The sequence below is a fragment of the Salmo salar genome, chromosome 15 (genome assembly GCF_965601325.2).
Source record: "Salmo salar chromosome 15, fSalSal1, whole genome shotgun sequence".
In the NCBI taxonomy this organism is placed as follows: domain Eukaryota; kingdom Metazoa; phylum Chordata; class Actinopteri; order Salmoniformes; family Salmonidae; genus Salmo; species Salmo salar.
Window position 1 is genome coordinate 79,595,609 of NC_138305.1, and position 18,047 is coordinate 79,613,655.

At 42.1% G+C, this 18,047-nt stretch overlaps 1 protein-coding gene and 1 pseudogene across 2 annotated transcripts in view; one reads left to right on the forward strand and one right to left on the reverse strand.

The window, feature by feature from the left end:
• LOC106572129 (brain natriuretic peptide) lies at positions 1-1,113 on the forward strand. The gene is made up of 3 exons (XM_014145991.3): positions 1-278; positions 435-729; positions 903-1,113. Exons 1-3 carry the CDS (start codon positions 162-164, stop codon positions 917-919), a joined length of 429 nt encoding a protein of 142 aa, XP_014001466.1. The 5' UTR covers positions 1-161; the 3' UTR covers positions 920-1,113.
• A 7,988-nt stretch (positions 1,114-9,101) lies between these two features.
• Positions 9,102-18,047, reverse strand: part of LOC106572288 (H(+)/Cl(-) exchange transporter 6-like) — a 63,455-nt pseudogene continuing 54,509 nt past the window's right edge. Inside the window, exons 17-19 of the transcript XR_014380541.1 lie at positions 17,544-17,651; positions 12,985-13,110; positions 9,102-12,417 (exon numbers count right to left, since the gene is read on the reverse strand). The product of XR_014380541.1 is annotated as a H(+)/Cl(-) exchange transporter 6-like (transcript). The remainder of the gene's footprint in view (positions 12,418-12,984; positions 13,111-17,543; positions 17,652-18,047) is intronic.

Consider the following 18,047-nt stretch of genomic DNA (forward strand, 5'->3'; position numbering starts at 1 on the left):
ACAATCAGGTGTTGGCATGCAACTCCAATTCCTCGCATAACTGTGCGTGTCAGACTAGATATAAAAGACCATGCGGTAGGTGTGTAGAAACAACGACAACTGCGAAGAAAATAAATAAGCTTCACACACCACTTCACCTTCACTGAAGAAGAAAGAGAATAATGCAGCTCTCCAACATTCCTCTTTTTGGCCTTATCCTGTTCTTAAATCTGCCGCTGCTCAGCGCATATCCTGTCTACAATGGGTTACTGACCAATGATGACATGAATGTCTTAAAGGTGAGTCCCTTTTAGGCTATAGGCCTATAGGCTCATTTTTACGCCTTTGAGAGATATTGTTGCGGATAGATCATGTAATTTATATTTCCTATACGTTAAAGCCCAAGGATAGATACCATTGAAACCGTTTGTTGAAACTTGCTTTTGGCATTTTAGGTACTTCTCCATCGACTTGAAGAGTCCATTCCTGAGCGGAGCGAGGTCGAGCGGGTCGCCACAGAAAAGTTGGACGACATGACTCTCGAAGCCATCGCAATGGTTGCAGAGGATGAGAGTGAGCAACAACAAAACCAACTCGACAAATCCGCAATAAGAGAGTTCCTCTCGGCTCGGGACCTGAAAACTGTCCGAAACGACTCAACATCGAAGAGATACTCGGGCTGCTTCGGGCGAAGGCTAGACCGAATTGGCTCAATGAGCTCTCTTGGATGCAACACGGTTGGCAAATACAGTGGGTAAAGTTAAGGTTAATATCAGACTACTGTGCATCAGACAAAATCTCTTAATCAAATAGGGTCCAAGTAGTAGACTCCAAAACCGCGTGGTTAAGTTGACTAATATCCATTGTGAGAGTTATGTTGAGAGAAAATTGTGTTGGCTAATTTCTTGTTTCTCTATTTTCAGATCCAAAGAGAAGATGAAGTCTTACACATTACCTGGAACAGCAAAGTCAATACTTACCAAGGGGTATTCTTATTTATAGTCTGTAGGCTACCTATTTATTTTCAATTTATTACATTTTGTTTATTGCCAATATATTTATTTGAACCAAGGCAAGATGTTTCTTTATATGGTGTCATTGGTGTACAATAAATGTTTACAATTGCTCAGGAAATGTTTTGTCTGATTACTTTCTATACCATCCATTAGGAAAAATGCGTTATTCAAAATGACAGAATGCCTAAGTCATAGGTTCAGGCTGAATAATCAATGAGGAAAATAATAGGATGTGAAGTTTGCCTAAACACCTTGGGTTCCTATTCATAGGCCTATCATAAGCCAAACTGAGTCAGGTGATTATCATTTGGGATGACCTGACCATAGCCCACTAACTCACAAGAGACCTAGCAGGGTGACCCTCACAGAACAATAAAAACACACAGAACAATACGTTACGGGAGACGCAAATAAAAACGACTTGTGTCACATGAGTTGACGCTGGAGAGACGAAGCAGGTGCCGGGAGTAAAACATTTAATAAATAACGGACATGGAACGAGACAAGAACAGCGTCAGCAAACAGGTAACACAAACAAAAGACAATCAATGCAGAAGCAGGGAACAGAACTGGGGAACTGACAAATATAGGGGAGGTAATAACAGGTGGTGAGTGAGTCCAGGTGAGTCCAATATCGCTGATGCGCGTGACGAGGGAAGGCAGGTGTGCGTAATGGATGATGGGAGTGCGTGATGCAGGGCAGCCTGGCGCCCTCAAGGGCCGGGGGGGGGGGGGGGGGGGGAGCAGAAGTGACAACTTGGTTCTAAGTAAAATCACAAGGAATAAACCTCAAATTCGAGGTTTGCTTCAACACCGTCTTCGGCACTGCTGTTGTTATTTCAGCACCATGGAGAGATACGTTGGTTCAATAGTTCCATGATTTCACAACGTTGACAAACCCATGACTCTGGCCAGACATGGATAGGACATGAGATATGTAGTCTGATATTTAGCACCCAAGATTCTCATCCATATATCAGTGAATGCCCAACAACAGTCCCCTTAGCAGACAATTCACATGCTTTACCATAATACTGATAGGAGGGCCTGGTAACTATTGCCACAACACAAGTAGACTATTTATTATTGGCGACTCGTAAATACCACCACTCAAGATGAATTAAGTCATACGTTGCCTCTCATAGGTCTCTCTCTCTTTTAAGATAATTAGGAAACTCCTCCAAGAGAAAACACTATAAAGTGGATCCACACACTCAACTGAAGATATTCTACTTCTTTTAAGGATGCTTTAACCATTCTAAACTAGCCCGATGTAAGTGTTTGTTCAGATAAAGGTGTGGATTACACACCATTTAGACAGAGCTTAAGGTTATTGAATGTTCAATGAGGCACCTACAGGTTTCCTAAGACTATACCGAACACTTATTAATTGTGTATTTTTGCCTTGTCATTATGTCTTGTCATGTCTTTATGTATGTTATGTTTGCCAAGTAAGCCAGTATGACGCAATCAACATTCCCTAAAACATATTCTAACCTGGAGAAATGTTTCATGAATAACCCCCCACTATATATAGACTATCAGAGCATGCTTTTAACCTACTATGGTATAGTTTGGGTTTGTAGCGAGAGCAATGCCAAGTATTTGTGTAGCGGATGGATTCCCGGCAACACACGGCCATGTCTGAGCGCAGGCCCCTAAGACTGATCCTGAGGTCACACACTGTTTGTGTGACCGGGCCCTACCATGAGTATCCTCTCACACACACGAACACACACACATCAGTCACCAGCCAGCCACCACTTAAAATTACATTTTACCAGCAGCCTTATCAGACAGAGGTGTCAGAATGCACTTCAGACAATGCACAAAATGATGAGCCACTAACACCAGATTGTCTCCTCTGTGGGTGTGTGTGTGTGTGTGTTTATGTCTAAGTGCCTATATAAGTCTCACGTCCTGACCAGTAAAGGGGGTTATTTGTTATTGTAGTTTGTTCAGGGCGTGACAGGGGGTGTTTGTTTTATGTGTTTCGGGGTTTTTGGTTAATGTTCTATGTTAGTATATTTCTATGTTCTTTCTAGGTCTTCTATTTCTATGTTTAGTTTATTGGGTTGACCTTCAATTGGAGGCAGCTGTTCCTCGTTGCCTCTAATTGAAGGTCCTATTTAGTAGGGGTGTTTTTTTCCATGGGTTTTGTGGGTATTTGTTCCGTGTATAGCTGTGAGCCTTACAGGACTGTTTTTCGTTGTTGTTTTTGGTAATAGTGTTTTGTTTGTTTTAGTCAATCACCACCTTCCGGAGACACCTGAAACCCCACCTCTTTAAGGAATACCTGGGATAGGCTAAAGTAATCCTTCTAAAAAAAGTAATCCCCCCCCCCCCAAAAATATATAGATGTACTATTGTAAAGTGGTTGTTCCACTGGATATCATAAGGTGAATGCACCAATTTGTAAGTCGCTCTGGATAAGAGCGTCTGCTAAATGACGTAAATGTAAATGTAAATGTTTTGGTTTTCATCTAATAAAAGAAGATGAGTATTCATATCCCCACTGCGTTTTGGTCCAATTCTTACAACGAACCTGACAGAACTACCCACCAAACGAGGACCAAGCAGCGGAGGAAGGAGCAGCAGAGGAGCTATGTAGAGTCGTGGACATGGGAGGAAATATTGGCTGGAGAGGGACCATGGAAGAAGGCTGGAGAAAACCGGGAATGTTATGTGGGAACACGGCTGGCAAGGAAGCCTGAGAGGCAGCCCCCCCAACAACAAAAATTTTTCGGGCACACGGGGAGTTGGAGCAAGTCAGGCAATAGGCCTGAACCAACTCCTCGTGCTTATTACGGGGAGCGACAGATCGAGAAAGCACCGAGCTATGCGGAAATGCGCACTGTATTGCCCAGAAGCGTTCAAAGGCCGGTGCAATTGGTGAAAGCTCCTCAGTATGGCCAAGCTATGGTGAGCACTCAGCCAAGAAGGGTTGTGCAGGCCGTATGCTCCAGACCTCCAGTGCATCTCCAGGGTCCAGTTTACCCTGTTCCTGCTCCTCGCACTAGCCTTGAGGTGCGTGTCACCAGTCTGGTGCCTCCAAAGCCGGAACCAACAGAGTCGGCCCGCCAGTCTGGCGCCGCCAGAGTCGTCCGCTGCGAGGGTCCCCAGTCCGGGGTCGGCAGCGAGGGACCTTGCTCTAGAGGCGCCACCAAAGTGGGGTGAGCCAGTGGTGGAGCGGGGTCTGCGTCCCGCTCCTGAGCCACCTCCGAAGGGGGGAGGATTGGGAAGGGGGGGTGTTGCACAAGAACCGTCGGTGATGGTGGCCACCCTCCCTTCCCTCCCTTTATTTTGGGTTAATTATTATTATTATTTTTTAAGGTGCATACGGGGTCTACACCTTTGGGGGGGGGGGGGGGGGGGGGGGGTAATGTCACGTCCTGACCAGTCCTGACCAGCAATTTGTTATTGTAGTTTGGTCAGGGCGTGGCAGGGGGTGTTTGTTTTATGTGTTTCGGGGTTTTTGGTTAATGGTCTATGTTCTATGTTAGTATACTTCTATGTTCTTTCTAGGTCTTCTATTTCTATGTTTAGTTTATTGGGTTGACCTTCAATTGGAGGCAGCTGTTCCTTGTTGCCTCTAATTGAAGGTCCTATTTAGTAGGGGTGTTTTTTTTCCATAGGTTTTGTGGGTAGTTGTTCCGTGTATAGCTGTGAGCCTTACAGGACTGGTTTTCGTCGTTGTTTTTGTTTAAGTGGTTTGTTTGGTTTCCTTCGAAATAAAGAAGATGAGTATTCATATACCCGCTGCATTTTGGTCCACCTTTTACGACGAACATGACAATAAGAGAGTGCTTGGCTAACAACCTGCCTTAGCACTAACAAACCAGAGCCTAAACGGAATCAGGCATGGCGAGGAAGGCCACCTCATGGGGACTTCTGGTCCTGCTGTGTCAGGAGACATTGATGGCAGTCCATGTGTTGGGCAGACCCTACCCTGCTAGCAATTTGGCCCAATTGAAGATAGGTAACTACTAGTCCAGTCAGTTGATTTAGGTAGGGCACACTGATTCTTTGTCCCTGGTAGAATTGATAATAAAGTTGTGTTGAATTGGATTGATGGATGGTTGTTTGACAAAGGGCCTGGAAACTTCTGTGATCTAACAACAGCTAGTCAAAGACAAAATGTCTGACCTAATATGCGCTCTTCAAAACCATCTTTTGAGTAAAATATCTAGAGTTCTTTTGGAATTAAGGTTTCTTGTATTTGAAGGTAAATACATGTTGAATCGCCTTCATGTCAATGGCTTCAGGAACTTGTTTGTCTGTGATAGATGACAAAAACAGTGCCCAGGATACTACAACTAAATCAAGTCGTGAAATATTGTGACGTCCATGTCAATTCCCTGTTCTACAGAATCTACTGGAGCGATTCGAGGAGACCTTGGCTGCGGTGGACTACGAGGGCACCAACCCAGAGCACGAACACAGTCAGGCTAGCCCAGGGTGAGACGTGGCCCCAGAGGCCCCACAGAGGCTTCTGCTCTCAGACGTCCGGGAGTCAGCTGCAGAAGGGAGATACAGCGGGACACAGAGTAAGAGGAGCCGGCTGCAGGACCTGGTCATGGCCACCAGGAGTAAAGCTTTCACCGGGTGCTTTGGAGCCAGGATGGACCGCATCGGGAACTCGAGCGGCCTAGGCTGCCGTCCTTAAAGAGGTAGCAACTGTAGTACAGTTAGTTGATGTATTTACAGTACACAGAAAAACATGTGTACTTGTTTTAACTTCAACAGATGAGTTACCTCCTTAAGTTATGTCAACTTAGTTGCATTATAAGATACATGTTGAGACAACTTAACATTTGAAGTCATGGCAACTCTTTTTAAGTCGTGAACCACTCTTGTGATGACTTGTGATACTATTATGACACATGCTATTGTTTTAGCAAGTAGAATAGAAAACATTTGTGGACTCAAGATTTTAGTATCAACAATCATCTACCATCTACAGTACCAGTCAAAGGTTTGGACACACCTACTCATTCAAGGGCTTTTCTTTATTTGTACTATTTTCTACATTGTAGAACAATAGTGAAGACAGCAAAACTATGCAATAACACATATGGAATCATGTAGTAACCAAAAAAGTGATCAACCTATTTTATATTTAGCCTTGATGACCGCTTTGCAAACTCTTGGCAATCTCAATTGGGTTGAAGTCGGGTGATTGTGGAGGCCAGGTCATCTGATGCAGCACTCCATCACTCTCCTCCTTGGTCAAATAGCCCTTACACAGCCTGGAGGTGTGTTTTGGGTCATTGTCCTGTTGAAAAACAAATGATAGTCCCACTAAGCCCAAAACAGATGGGATGGCATATCGCTGTAGAATGCTGTGGTAGCCATGCGGGTTAAGTGTGCCTTGAATTCTAAATAAATCACTCAGTGTCACCAGCAAAGCACCCCAAACCATCACACCTTCTCCTCCATGCTTCACGGTGGGAACCACACATGTGGAGGTCATCCGATCACCTACTCTGCGTCTCAAAGTCATGGCGGTTGGAACCAAAAATCTTACATTTGGACTCATCAGACCAAAGGACAGATTTCCACCAGTCTAATGTCCATTGCTCGTGTTTCTTGGCCCAAGCAAGGCTCTTCTTCTTATTGGTGTCCTTTAGTAGTCTTTTCTTTGCAGCAATTCAACCATGAAGTCCTGATTCACGTAGTATCCTCTGAACAGTTGATGTTGAGATGTGTCTGTTACTTGAACTCTGTGAAGCATTTATTTGGGCTGCAATCTGAGGTGCAGTTAACTCTATTGAACTTATCCTCGGCAGCAGAGGTAACGCTAGGTCTTCTTTTCCTGTGGCGATCCTCATGAGAGCCAGTTTCATCATAGCGCTTGATGGTTTTTGTGACTGCACTTGAAGAAACTTTCAAAGTTCTTGAAATGTTCCATGTCTTAAAGTAATGATGGACTGTGGTTTCTCTTTGCTTATTTGAGCTGTTCTAGCCATAATATGGATTTGGTCTTTTACCAAATAGGGCTATCTTCTGTATACCACCCCTACGTTGTCACAACACAACTGATTGGTTCAAACGCATTAAGAAAATAAATTCCACAAATTAACTTTTAACAAGGCACACCTGTTAATTGAAATGCATTACAGGTGACTACCTCATGAAGCTGGTTGAGAGAATGCCAAGAGTGTGCAAAGCTGTCACCAAGGCAAAGAGTGGCTACTTTGAAGAATCTCACATATATTTTGATTTGTTTAACACTTTTTTGGTTACTACATGATTCCATATGTGTTATTTCATAGTGTTGATGTCTTCACCATTATTCTACAATGTAGAAAATAGAACAAATAAAGAAAAACCCTTGAATGAGTAGGTGTGTCCAAACCTTTGACTGGTGCTGTATGTCTGTAGAATAACTTATCATTCAAAAGTTGAGCGATTCGCTCAACTACCGTTCAAAAGTTTGGGGTCACTTAAATGACTATTGTAGTTGGAAAAGGCTAATTTCTTATGGAATATCTACATAGGCGTACAGAGGCCCATTATCAGCAACCATCACTCCTGTGTTCAATGGCACGTTGTGTTAGCTAATCCAAGTTTATAATTTTAAAGTCTAATTGATCATTAGAATACCTTTTTCCAATTATGTTAGCAGAGCTGAAAACTGTTGTTCTGATTAAAGAAGCAATAAAACTGGCTTTCTTTAGACTAGTTGAGTATCTGGAGCATCAGCATTTGTGGGTTCGATTACAGGCTCAAAATGGCCAGAAACAAAGCACTTTCTTCTGAAACTCGTCAGCCTATTCTTGTTCTGAGAAATGATGGCTATTCCATGCGAGAAATTGCCAATAAACTGATGATTTCGTACAACGCTGTGTACTACTCCCTTCACAGAACAGCGTAAACTAGCTCTAACCAGACTAGAAAGAGGAGTGGGAGGCCCCGGTGCACAACTGAGCAAGAGGATAAGTACATTATAGTGTCTAGTTTGAGAAACAGACGCCAGTCTCAACGTCAACAGTGTCACGTCCTGACCATAGAAAGCTTTTATTTTCTATGGTAGAGTAGGTCAGGGCGTGACTGGGGGGTTGTTCTAGTTTATATTTTCTGTGGGGTTCTAGGTTCATTTTTCTATGTTGGTGATTTGTATGATTCCCAATTAGAGGCAGCTGGTTATCGTTGTCTCTAATTGAGGATCATACTTAAGTAGCATTTTTTCCACCTGTGGGTTATGGGATATTGTTTGTTTTGAGTTAGTGCACGTAGCATCGCTGTAGTCACGGTTCGTTGTTAGTTTATTGTTTATTTGTTTTTGTCTTTGCTTAGTTTCACTTTCTAATAAATAATGTGGAACTCAACAATCGCTGCGCCTTGGTCCGACATTTATTCCAGCGAACATGACAAACAGTGAAGAGGTGACTCCGGGATGGTGGACTTCTAGGGAAACCATCTCACCCTGAGATAAAAGATGTGATTCCTTCAAAGCTAATAAAAAATGCTACAGTGTGTAGTGTCTGGTGGGGATGTATTCTGACAGGCAGCGTGAATGGGACGCCAGTGTTGGTTACGCTAAAGCGAAGCCCTGTCACTCCAGTCTCACTCATGTCAAGTTGGGTTACTCTTTATGAATTAGACTCCGGTAGTCTGCTACAGTGAAGGATCACCACAGATGGCAATGACCCATTGAGAGAAGGTGCTACAATTTCAGGAGGAGCAGCTGAGCCGTGCAGGAACTAATCAAACACAAATGATGTGCCTGGAGACTTCTCCTTAACGGTGTCAGGATCACTTGTAAACCGTAAAGTGGCACCGCAACTAACTCCTGTACTTTTCAGTGACTGTGATCCCAGTGATAAGAACAGGTGCGATGGTCCATGGAATAACAACCCCGGGAGGATTTTTCCACTGTGGTGGAAGATTTGCCTGATTCGTAATTGGTAGCTTATAAGTGTGGGCTAGGTTCCCAGAGCCAGTCAAATGTGGAAAACTGGGACCAGGACCTCGTGCAATCCCTCCGTATCCGGCACATCAGAACACCTTACACAGCCAGCCTGAGCATGCATGTCATTTTAGTACCAGGCAACAGGGACAACTCAAGCATTGGAAAGGTGACGTAGTGCACTATGACATATCTCTATTTATAATATGCTTTAATTGAAAATAACACAACACTTTTGTATTATATCTTCTAAAACATATTTTCTACAATGATAAAAAAAATAAAAAAATAAGATGGATACATTTGAATGATTTACAAAACAAAGAGACCTTTATTTTGAAGAGTAATGTCAAGGCACAAGACCGAGGTCTCTGCTTTCTCTTTTCAAGGGACCTATGGTGTTTGCCATGGGCTTGCTTTCCTACATTTGTCAAGCTTTCACAAACTTCTCAACAAGCTCAGAGCAATGCCTAAACCTCCACAGCAGACGTACTAAACACAGGTGTGTCCATAATGTTATTTGGCAAAGAAACGATCCCTCTGGTCCCAACGCTAGCTAACCGTAGCGCGTTTACCATTTGTCATACAACCTCATCTGATGGCATGTCATATGCAGAGACAACATTTAGTGTGGATATAAAGTAGCATGATACACAAAACCAGAGGTGGCTGGTGGGAGGAGCTATAGGAGAACGGGCTCATTGTAAAGACTAATGGAAAAAATCTGAATGGTATCCAACACATTAAACATATGGAAACCACCTTCGACTCCGTTCCATGAATTATATTCCAGCCATTACAATGAGCCCATCCTCCTATAGCTCCTCACACAAACCTCCTCTGATAAAAACATTGATTTAAAATAACAAGTGTGTTACGGCTAGGGTTGCAAAATTCCAGTAACTTACCCAAAATTCCCAGGTTTTGGGAAAATTACCCTTACATTTTGAAACCCAAGCTATGGCGATGACAAAAAGAATAATAATGTATTTTTTCCCAAAGTAACATTGTGCCATCTTGTTATAGACCAAATGTAATGAAGGCCATTTCATGTGATCCAATCATAGTGCATGAAGCAAATCATAAAATGTTCATTTCTTAAATAAGACATTTAGCAAAAAATATCACACAAATAAAACAAAGAATACTTAGTGTATAAATATGTGCCATCGTGGTTTGTCATAATTGATTATCTTTACATCTATCCACACTATTTAGAAGGCATAGAAAAGCTACACTCGCCTCATCATCATGTTTAATCACATGTTAAAGGTAGACTCTGCAATATGACATCACCATACACACGTGTTACTCACTATTTTTTGTAAGGGGGCCACTTTGGGTTGAGACAATCATTCAGAGGGCCGCACAGATCTTTAATTTGTTGTACTTCTTCTTCCAATATTATAAATTAGCAATTGAGAGCAAATTCAGAGCATAGCAATTGATTTGATGTACAGCACATCACAAATATATACATACACACATCAAATAGGCTACATCACATGTATAAGACCCATATTAAGGTTTACCTCAGTAGTTGGATTAGCAAAAATGTCCCTCCTGCTCCTTGACTGAATTAATTCTAAATGTGTAGTCTGTTGTTGCTATCCTTGTGAGGCAATCCAGGTCTGCATTGGTCAGTCAGTTTCTATGTTTTTGTTTCACAATGTTCATTGTTGAAAATGTTGCTTCACATGAATAAGTGCTGACAAAAACGGATGTCACCTTTTGCACACACTGCTTCAGAAGTGGATACTCTGTGTCTGACCCAGAAATGGGTAACACCTGATCTTAGTCCACCTTGCAATGTGTCATTTGACTGCAGCTCCACTATCTCACTCTCTATTCCATCACGGTCAGGACAGAGGCCTGTGATGACTGGGGTCAGAGATGACACTGGCACATGAAAGGGGTTCTTAATGAAGTTGAAAAACTCCTTGTACTGCATGATATCCTTGAATCTGGACACAAACTCCAACTCCAACTCTTCCAACACACACACAAATGCATCATAGTTAAAATGTTACAGTATGTCTGGGTTGGATGTGGTGACTGCTCTGAGTTTGGTAAATGAACAAACTGTCTGTCAGGTATGCACATGTGGTGATTTATTTTGAAATGCTGTGACCACACACAGTATTTTGCCCGGAGTTTTAGCTTTCCCTTGGAGCAGCGAGCCGCAAATTAAGGGCATGCAGCCCGCTGGCCTTGCAATGAGTATCACTGCCATACACAGTGGAGCAACTTCCTACTTACACACATCAACTTAACAAGACAGCCATTACTGGCTTATCCCAATTTACACCATCCCTTGAGTCATGTGATGATGTCATATTGCGGATTCTACCTTTAAAGTACCACCATTTTTTGTTGGCACAAAACTACTTCCATACATCCATTTATTTGTATGAGTGACCTTCAGACGATTCCCGTGACACTTGTGGTTGGGTCGTAGAGCAAAACGGAGAACACCATGGTGTTTGTGAGAGTTTGAAGGCCAAACCATTCGGACGCTATAGACGTTTTCGTGACAATACCGATTTTCAGGATGTCTCATGGTCTGACAAACACAGCTGTAGCTCGTGCACCTTCAACCGCAGATGCGGAACGCCTGACATAGGCGGATGTGGTGGACTGAGACGCAGACCATGCAAAAACACTATCTCTAGCTTAACCTGACAGATTTTGATGGGGATATTTTTGTTATGTTACTTAGATTGACACACGGCTGTGCCAATAGACTCTTAAGGATTAATACTGACAAACAAACGTCCACCCTTTGCTGTCTAGAAAATATGCTGAGCCTTCCTTGGCCCAGCATATTTAGTCAAAATAACAAAAATAAAATGAATAAACTTTTGTCGATTCCATTCCACTCTCATAACCTTGTTGCCTGAATATTTGTGAGAACAACTGTCTGTTGTTAAGCTTTACATGTGCAATTATGCATTTTTGCATTAACATATCCCTTGATTAGAAATGGTCCCTAATCTTGATCTCTTGATAAGCCTACTTTGATCGAAGCCCTGGCAGAACAGCAAAATGGTTTTAGTGCAAATATATAGAATAGTACATTTAAATATACAGTAAGCATAAAATAAAAAAATACAGTCAAATCTAAACAAAAGTGCTACAGTGATAATGATGCTAAATCGTTGGTTGGTTGGTAAAGCATGGAAATTTGTTGGGACACAGAGGATGTCTTTGGGTGATGGAAGGCTCCTCAGCAGACAAAAGTCACCAGCTTTCATTACAAGGGGTGTGTGCCTATTATCTCATACAGAGAATGGATGCCGTGCGGTTGGGTGTGTGTAATGGATAAGACATGGAGAAGCATGGTACAGGTCCAGTTAAAGGCGGGATTGTGTCCCAAGGACAGCAAGATGCAGGCGGCTCTTGTCGGCTTTAAAGACTGATCTCTGGAGCTCAAAAGGTGATGTAGTGCTGTCTGAGTTTCACCAAAAGGAACTCATGGGTTAAATTGTGTCGTGTGATTATTCCCACAATCTGAAAGAGAAGGTACAGACAGCGACATCATGGAGCAAATTGCTTCCTCTACTCTAGACAGACTCTCAAAAATAACTAATTAGCTACAGTAGTTAAGAAAGCGATTTCTCTGCTTAAAGCATTTATGCAAATGAAAATTCTAGAGCTCGTTTTGACGGATAAAATAAGTCGAGTCACTCACTTGAAGCTGCGTTTATGTCAGAGAGAATGTTGATAATTCATGCCGGTTTAAATTTGAACAATATGGACATTTAATACATACTGTGTCAAGTACTTGAAATGAGTCTATGGTGTGTCTGTCTTTATGATGGACCAACAAAGGCATGTTGCAATGTGAATGGTTGTTATTATAAATCTGGGTTGTATTCATTAGGCACCAAACAGAAGGAAACAAAGGGGGGACTACTTGAACTTGTCCAACAAGAAACACGCCTTTCTCTTTTCCATTGCAAGCCATTTGGCTACGGTGTTCACTGATGAATACAACCCTGTCCACAGAGAGTAAACAGGAAGTAGAAACAGGAAGTTGAGGAATGGGTCTTATTAACCCTTTGCAGTAACACTCACCTCTCCCACGGCATTGACCACAGGCAGGTGTTGGAGGCCCATGGTCCTGAACAGGTTAAAAACTTGGGACACATGCGTGTTTGGGGACACTGTGTAGGGGCACGGGTTCATGTACGGTGTGACGTCCTGAAAGGGAAAGATGAAAAATAATTGTCCCTTTTTCGCATTGTCCATTGTATTGACTCGATAAAGAGATGTCACACATCTATAATGATTGACTGGGTCGTACCACTATAATGTGGGGTTGTAAGTGCAGTGTTAGCTGTAGATGTAGTATTTTGTATTTTATTAGGATCCCCATAAGCTGTTGCCAAGGCAACAAATACTCTTACTGAGGTCCAAACAGAGATAAAACATATCAAACAAAACATTGTGCATAATACAAATTTACATCGCTACATTACTACATTACAATAATACATTACTAAGAAGAGTGTGTGGGTGTCTGTCTCTTCACAGTCCACGCTGTGCCGTGATGTGTTTTATCAGGTTTTTATAAAACTGGATTTTACTGCTAGCTTGAGTTACGTGGAAGAGAGTTATGGCTCTGCAGTTGAAGTCGGAAGTTTACATACACTTAGGTTGGAGTCATTAAAACTTGTTTTTCAACCACTCCAAAGATGTCTTGTTAACAAACTATAGTTTTGGCAAGTCGGTTAGGACATCGACTTTGTGCATGACACAAGTAATTTTTCCAACAATTGTTTACAGACAGATTATTTCACTTTTAACTCACTGTGTCACAATTCCAGTGGGTCAGAAGTTTACATACACTAAGTTGACTGTGCCTTTAAACAGCTTGGAGAATTCCAGAAAATGATGTCATGGCTTTAGAAGCTTCTGATAGGCTAATTGACATCATTTGAAAGTGTACCTGTGGATGTATTTCAAGGCCTACCTTCAAACTCAGTACCTCTTTGCTTGACATCATGGGGAAATCAAAAGAAATCAGCCAAGACCTCAGAAACAAAATTCTGGTTCATCCTTGGGAGCAATTTCCAAACGCCTGAAGGATCCACGTTCATCTGTACAAACAATAGTACGCAAGTATAAACAGCATGGGACCATGCAGCCATCATACCGCTCAGGAAGGAGACGCATTTTGTCTCCTAGAGATGAACATACTTTGGTGCGAAAAGCGCAAATCAATCCCAGAACAACAGCAAAGGACCTTGTGAAGATGCTGGAGGAAACAGGTACAAAAGTATCTATATCCACAGTAAAACGAGTCCTATATTGACATAACCTGAAAGGCCACTCAGCAAGGAAGAAGACACTGCTCCAAAACCGCCATTAAAAAAGCCAGACTATGGTTTGCAACTGCACATGGGGACAAAGATCATACTTTTTGGGGAAATGTCCTATGGTCTGATGAAACAAAAAAAGAACTGTTTGGCCATAATGACCATCGTTATGTTTGGAGGAAAAAGGGGAAGGCTTGCAAGCCGAAGAACACCATCCCAACCGTGAAGCACGGGGGTAGCAGCCTCATGTTGTGGGTAGAGGTCGACCGATTAATCGGAATGGCCAATTAATTAGGGCCGATTTCAAGTTTTCATAACAATCGGTAATCTGTATTTTTGGACAACGATTAGCCGATTTAAAACACCTTTATTTGACTAGGCAAGTCCGTTAAGAACACATTCTTATTTTCAATGACGACCTAGGAACGGTGGGTTAACTGCCTTGTTCAGGGGCAGAACGACAGATTTTTACCTTGTCAGCTCGGGGATTCAATCTTGCAACCTTACGGTTAACTAGTCCAATGCTCCAAGGTAAGTTGCTAGCTAGCATTAAACTTATCTTATAAAAAACAATCAATCAATCAATCATAATCACTAGTTAACTACACATGGTTGATGATATTACATTTACATTTTACATTTTAGTCATTTAGCAGACGCTCTTATCTAGCCTGTCCTGCGTTGCATATAATCGATGCGGTGCACATTCGCGAAAAAGGACTGTCGTTGCTCCAACGTGTACCTAACCATAAACATCAATGTCTTTCTTAAAATCAATACATTTTAGCTAAAAGAAATCCAGGTTAGCAGGCAATATTAACCAGGTGAAATTGTGTCACTTCTCCTGCGTTCATTGCACGCAGAGTCAGGGTATATGCAACAGTTTGGGCCGCCTGGCTCGTTGCGAACTAATTTGCCAGAATTTTACATAATTATGACATAACATTGAAGGTTGTGCAATGTAACAGGAATATTTAGACTTAGGGATGCCACCCGTTAGATAAAATACGAAACGGTTCCGTATTTCACTGAAAGAATAAACGTTTTGTTTTCGAGATGATAGTTTCCGGATTCGACCATATTATTGACCAAAGGCTTTTATTTCTGTGTGTTTATTATACTATAATTAAGTCTATGATTTGATATTTGATAGAGCAGTCTGACTGAGCGGTGGTAGACACCAGCAGGCTCGTAAGCATTAATTCAAACAGCACTTTCGTGCGTTTTGCCAGCAGCTCTTTGCAATGCTTCAAGCCTATCAACTCCCGAGATTAGGCTGGTGTAACCGATGTGAAATGGCTAGCTAGTTAGCGGGGTACGCGCTAATAGCGTTTCAAACGTCACTCGCTTTGAGACTTGGAGTAGTTGTTCCCCTAGCTCTGCATGGGTAACGCTGCTTCGAGGGTGGCTGTTGTCGATGTGTTCCTGGTTCGAGCCCAGGTAGGAGCGAGGAGAGGGACGGAAGCTATACTGTTACACTGGCAATACTAAAGTGCCTATAAGAACATCCAATAGTCAAAGGTATATGAAATACAAATCGAATAGAGAGAAATAGTCCTACAATTCTTATAATAACTACAACCTAAAACTTCTTACCTGGGAATATTGAAGACTCATGTTAAAAGGAACCACCAGCTTTCATATGTTCTCATGTTCAGAGCAAGGAACTTAAATGTTAGCTTTCTTACATGGCACATATTGCACTTTTACTTTCTTCTCCAAGACTTTGTTTTTGCATTATTTAAACCAAATTGAACAAGTTTATTATTTATTTGAGGCTAAATTGATTTTATTGATGTATTATATTAAGTTAAAATAAGTGTTCATTCAGTATTGTTGTAATTGTCCTTATTACAAAAAAAATCAAAAAAATCGTCAGATTAATCGGTATCGGCTTTTTTGGTCATCCAATAATCGGTATCGGCGTTGAAAAAAATCATAATCTATGCTGGCAATAAGACCGCACTCAATGAGCTGTATACGGCCATAAGCAAACAGGAAAACGCTCATCCAGAGGCGGCGCTCCTAGTGGCCGGGGACTTTAATGCAGGGAAACTCAAATCAGTTTTACCTAATTTCTATCAGCAAGTTAAATGTGCAACCAGAGGGGGAAAAAAATCTAGACTACCTTTACTTCACACACAGAGACGCGTACAAAGCTCTCCCTTGCCCTCCATTTGGCAAATCTGACCATAATTCTATCCCCCTGATTCCTGCTTACAAGCAAAAACTAAAGCAGGAAGTACCAGTGACTTGGTCAATAAGAAAGTGGTCAGATGAAGCAGATGCTAAACTACAGGACTGTTTTGCTAGCACAGACTGGAATATGTTCCGGGATTCTTCTGATGGCATTGATTACACCACATCAGACACTGGCTTCATCAATATGTGCATCGATGACGTCATCCCCCCATATATATACATATATTCCCCAACCAGAAGCCATGGATTACAGGCAACATCCGCACTGAGCTAAAGGGTAGAGCTGTCGCTTTCAAGTAGTGGGACTCTAACCCGGAAGTTTATAAGAAATCCCGCTATGCCCTCCGACAAACATCAAACAGGCAAAGCAGGACTAAGATTGAACCCTACTACACCGGCTCCGACGCTTGTCGGATGTGGCAAGGCTTGCAAACTATTACAGACTACAAAGGGAAGCACAGCCACGAGCTGCTCAGTGACAAGAACCTACCAGATGAGCTAAATTACTTCTATGCTCGCTTCGAGGCAAGCAACACTGAAACATGCATGAGAGCACCAGCTGTTCTGGAAGACTGTGTGATCACATTATTCACAACTAGATTTAGATGAGGTTCAGGGTTTAACAAATGATTTGTCCCAAATACAATGCTTTTAGTTTTTTATATATTTAGGACTAGCTTATTACTAGCCACCCATTCTAAAAATGACTGCAGCTCTTTGTTAGGTGATTTACTTGCCATAGTAGCTGACGTGTATAATGTTGGGTCATCGGCGTACATAGACACACAGGCTTTATTCAATGCTAGTAGTAGGTCATTAGTAAAAAAGGAGAACAGTAGAGGGCTAAGACAGCTGCCTTGAAGAACAACCACACTCTACCTGGTTTACATTAGGGAGGCTTCCATTAAAGAAAACCCTCTGTGTTCTATTAGATAGGTAGCTATCAATCCACGATATGGCAGATAACATATCTTTTTCAGCAACATATTATGATCGATAATATAAGAAGCTGCATTGAAGTCTAACAACACAGCTCCTGTGTGATGGACTGGGTCGTACCACTATCATGTGGGTGCAGTAGTAGCTATAGATGTGTGATGGACCGGGTCGTACCACTATCATGCGGGGGTTGAAGAGGGCCAGGTCCAAGTTGTGGATTTCTGGGAAACAGCGGTAGTCCTCAGTCATCTCAGCGTATGACAGTCTGGGCTGCGTGGCCCTCTATGTGGACGCACAGACATACAGTCAAAGAGAACAGTGCACAAACACAGACACTCCTTCACTTCCTCTCTCCCCTAGACACACTGACTAACTCCTAGGTTATATTCATTAGTGCATAGCACAAAGTAGCAAAACGTAGCAAAACGTTTTGCAATGGAGAACAAAAATGAGAGTGAAGGTAGTTCCTCCACGGTTTCTTCCATTTGGTGCCTAATGAACACTAGGGCTGGGAATTGCCAGGGTCCTCACAATATGATATTATCACAATACTTTGGTGGGATACTATATGTATTGCGATTCTTTATGTCACACTATTTTATATATTGCGAATCGATACTCTGATTTTATTGTGATTCGATGTTCAAACATACTGCTCACTACATGTCTGCTGCAAAG

Coding starts and splice junctions, on each gene's coding strand:
- LOC106572129 (XM_014145991.3), top strand. CDS start 162: ATGCAGCTCTCCAACATTCCTCTTTTTGGCCTTATCCTGTTCTTAAAT. Junction 279..434: donor ATGACATGAATGTCTTAAAG/GTGAGTCCCTTT, acceptor TTGGCATTTTAG/GTACTTCTCCATCGACTTGA.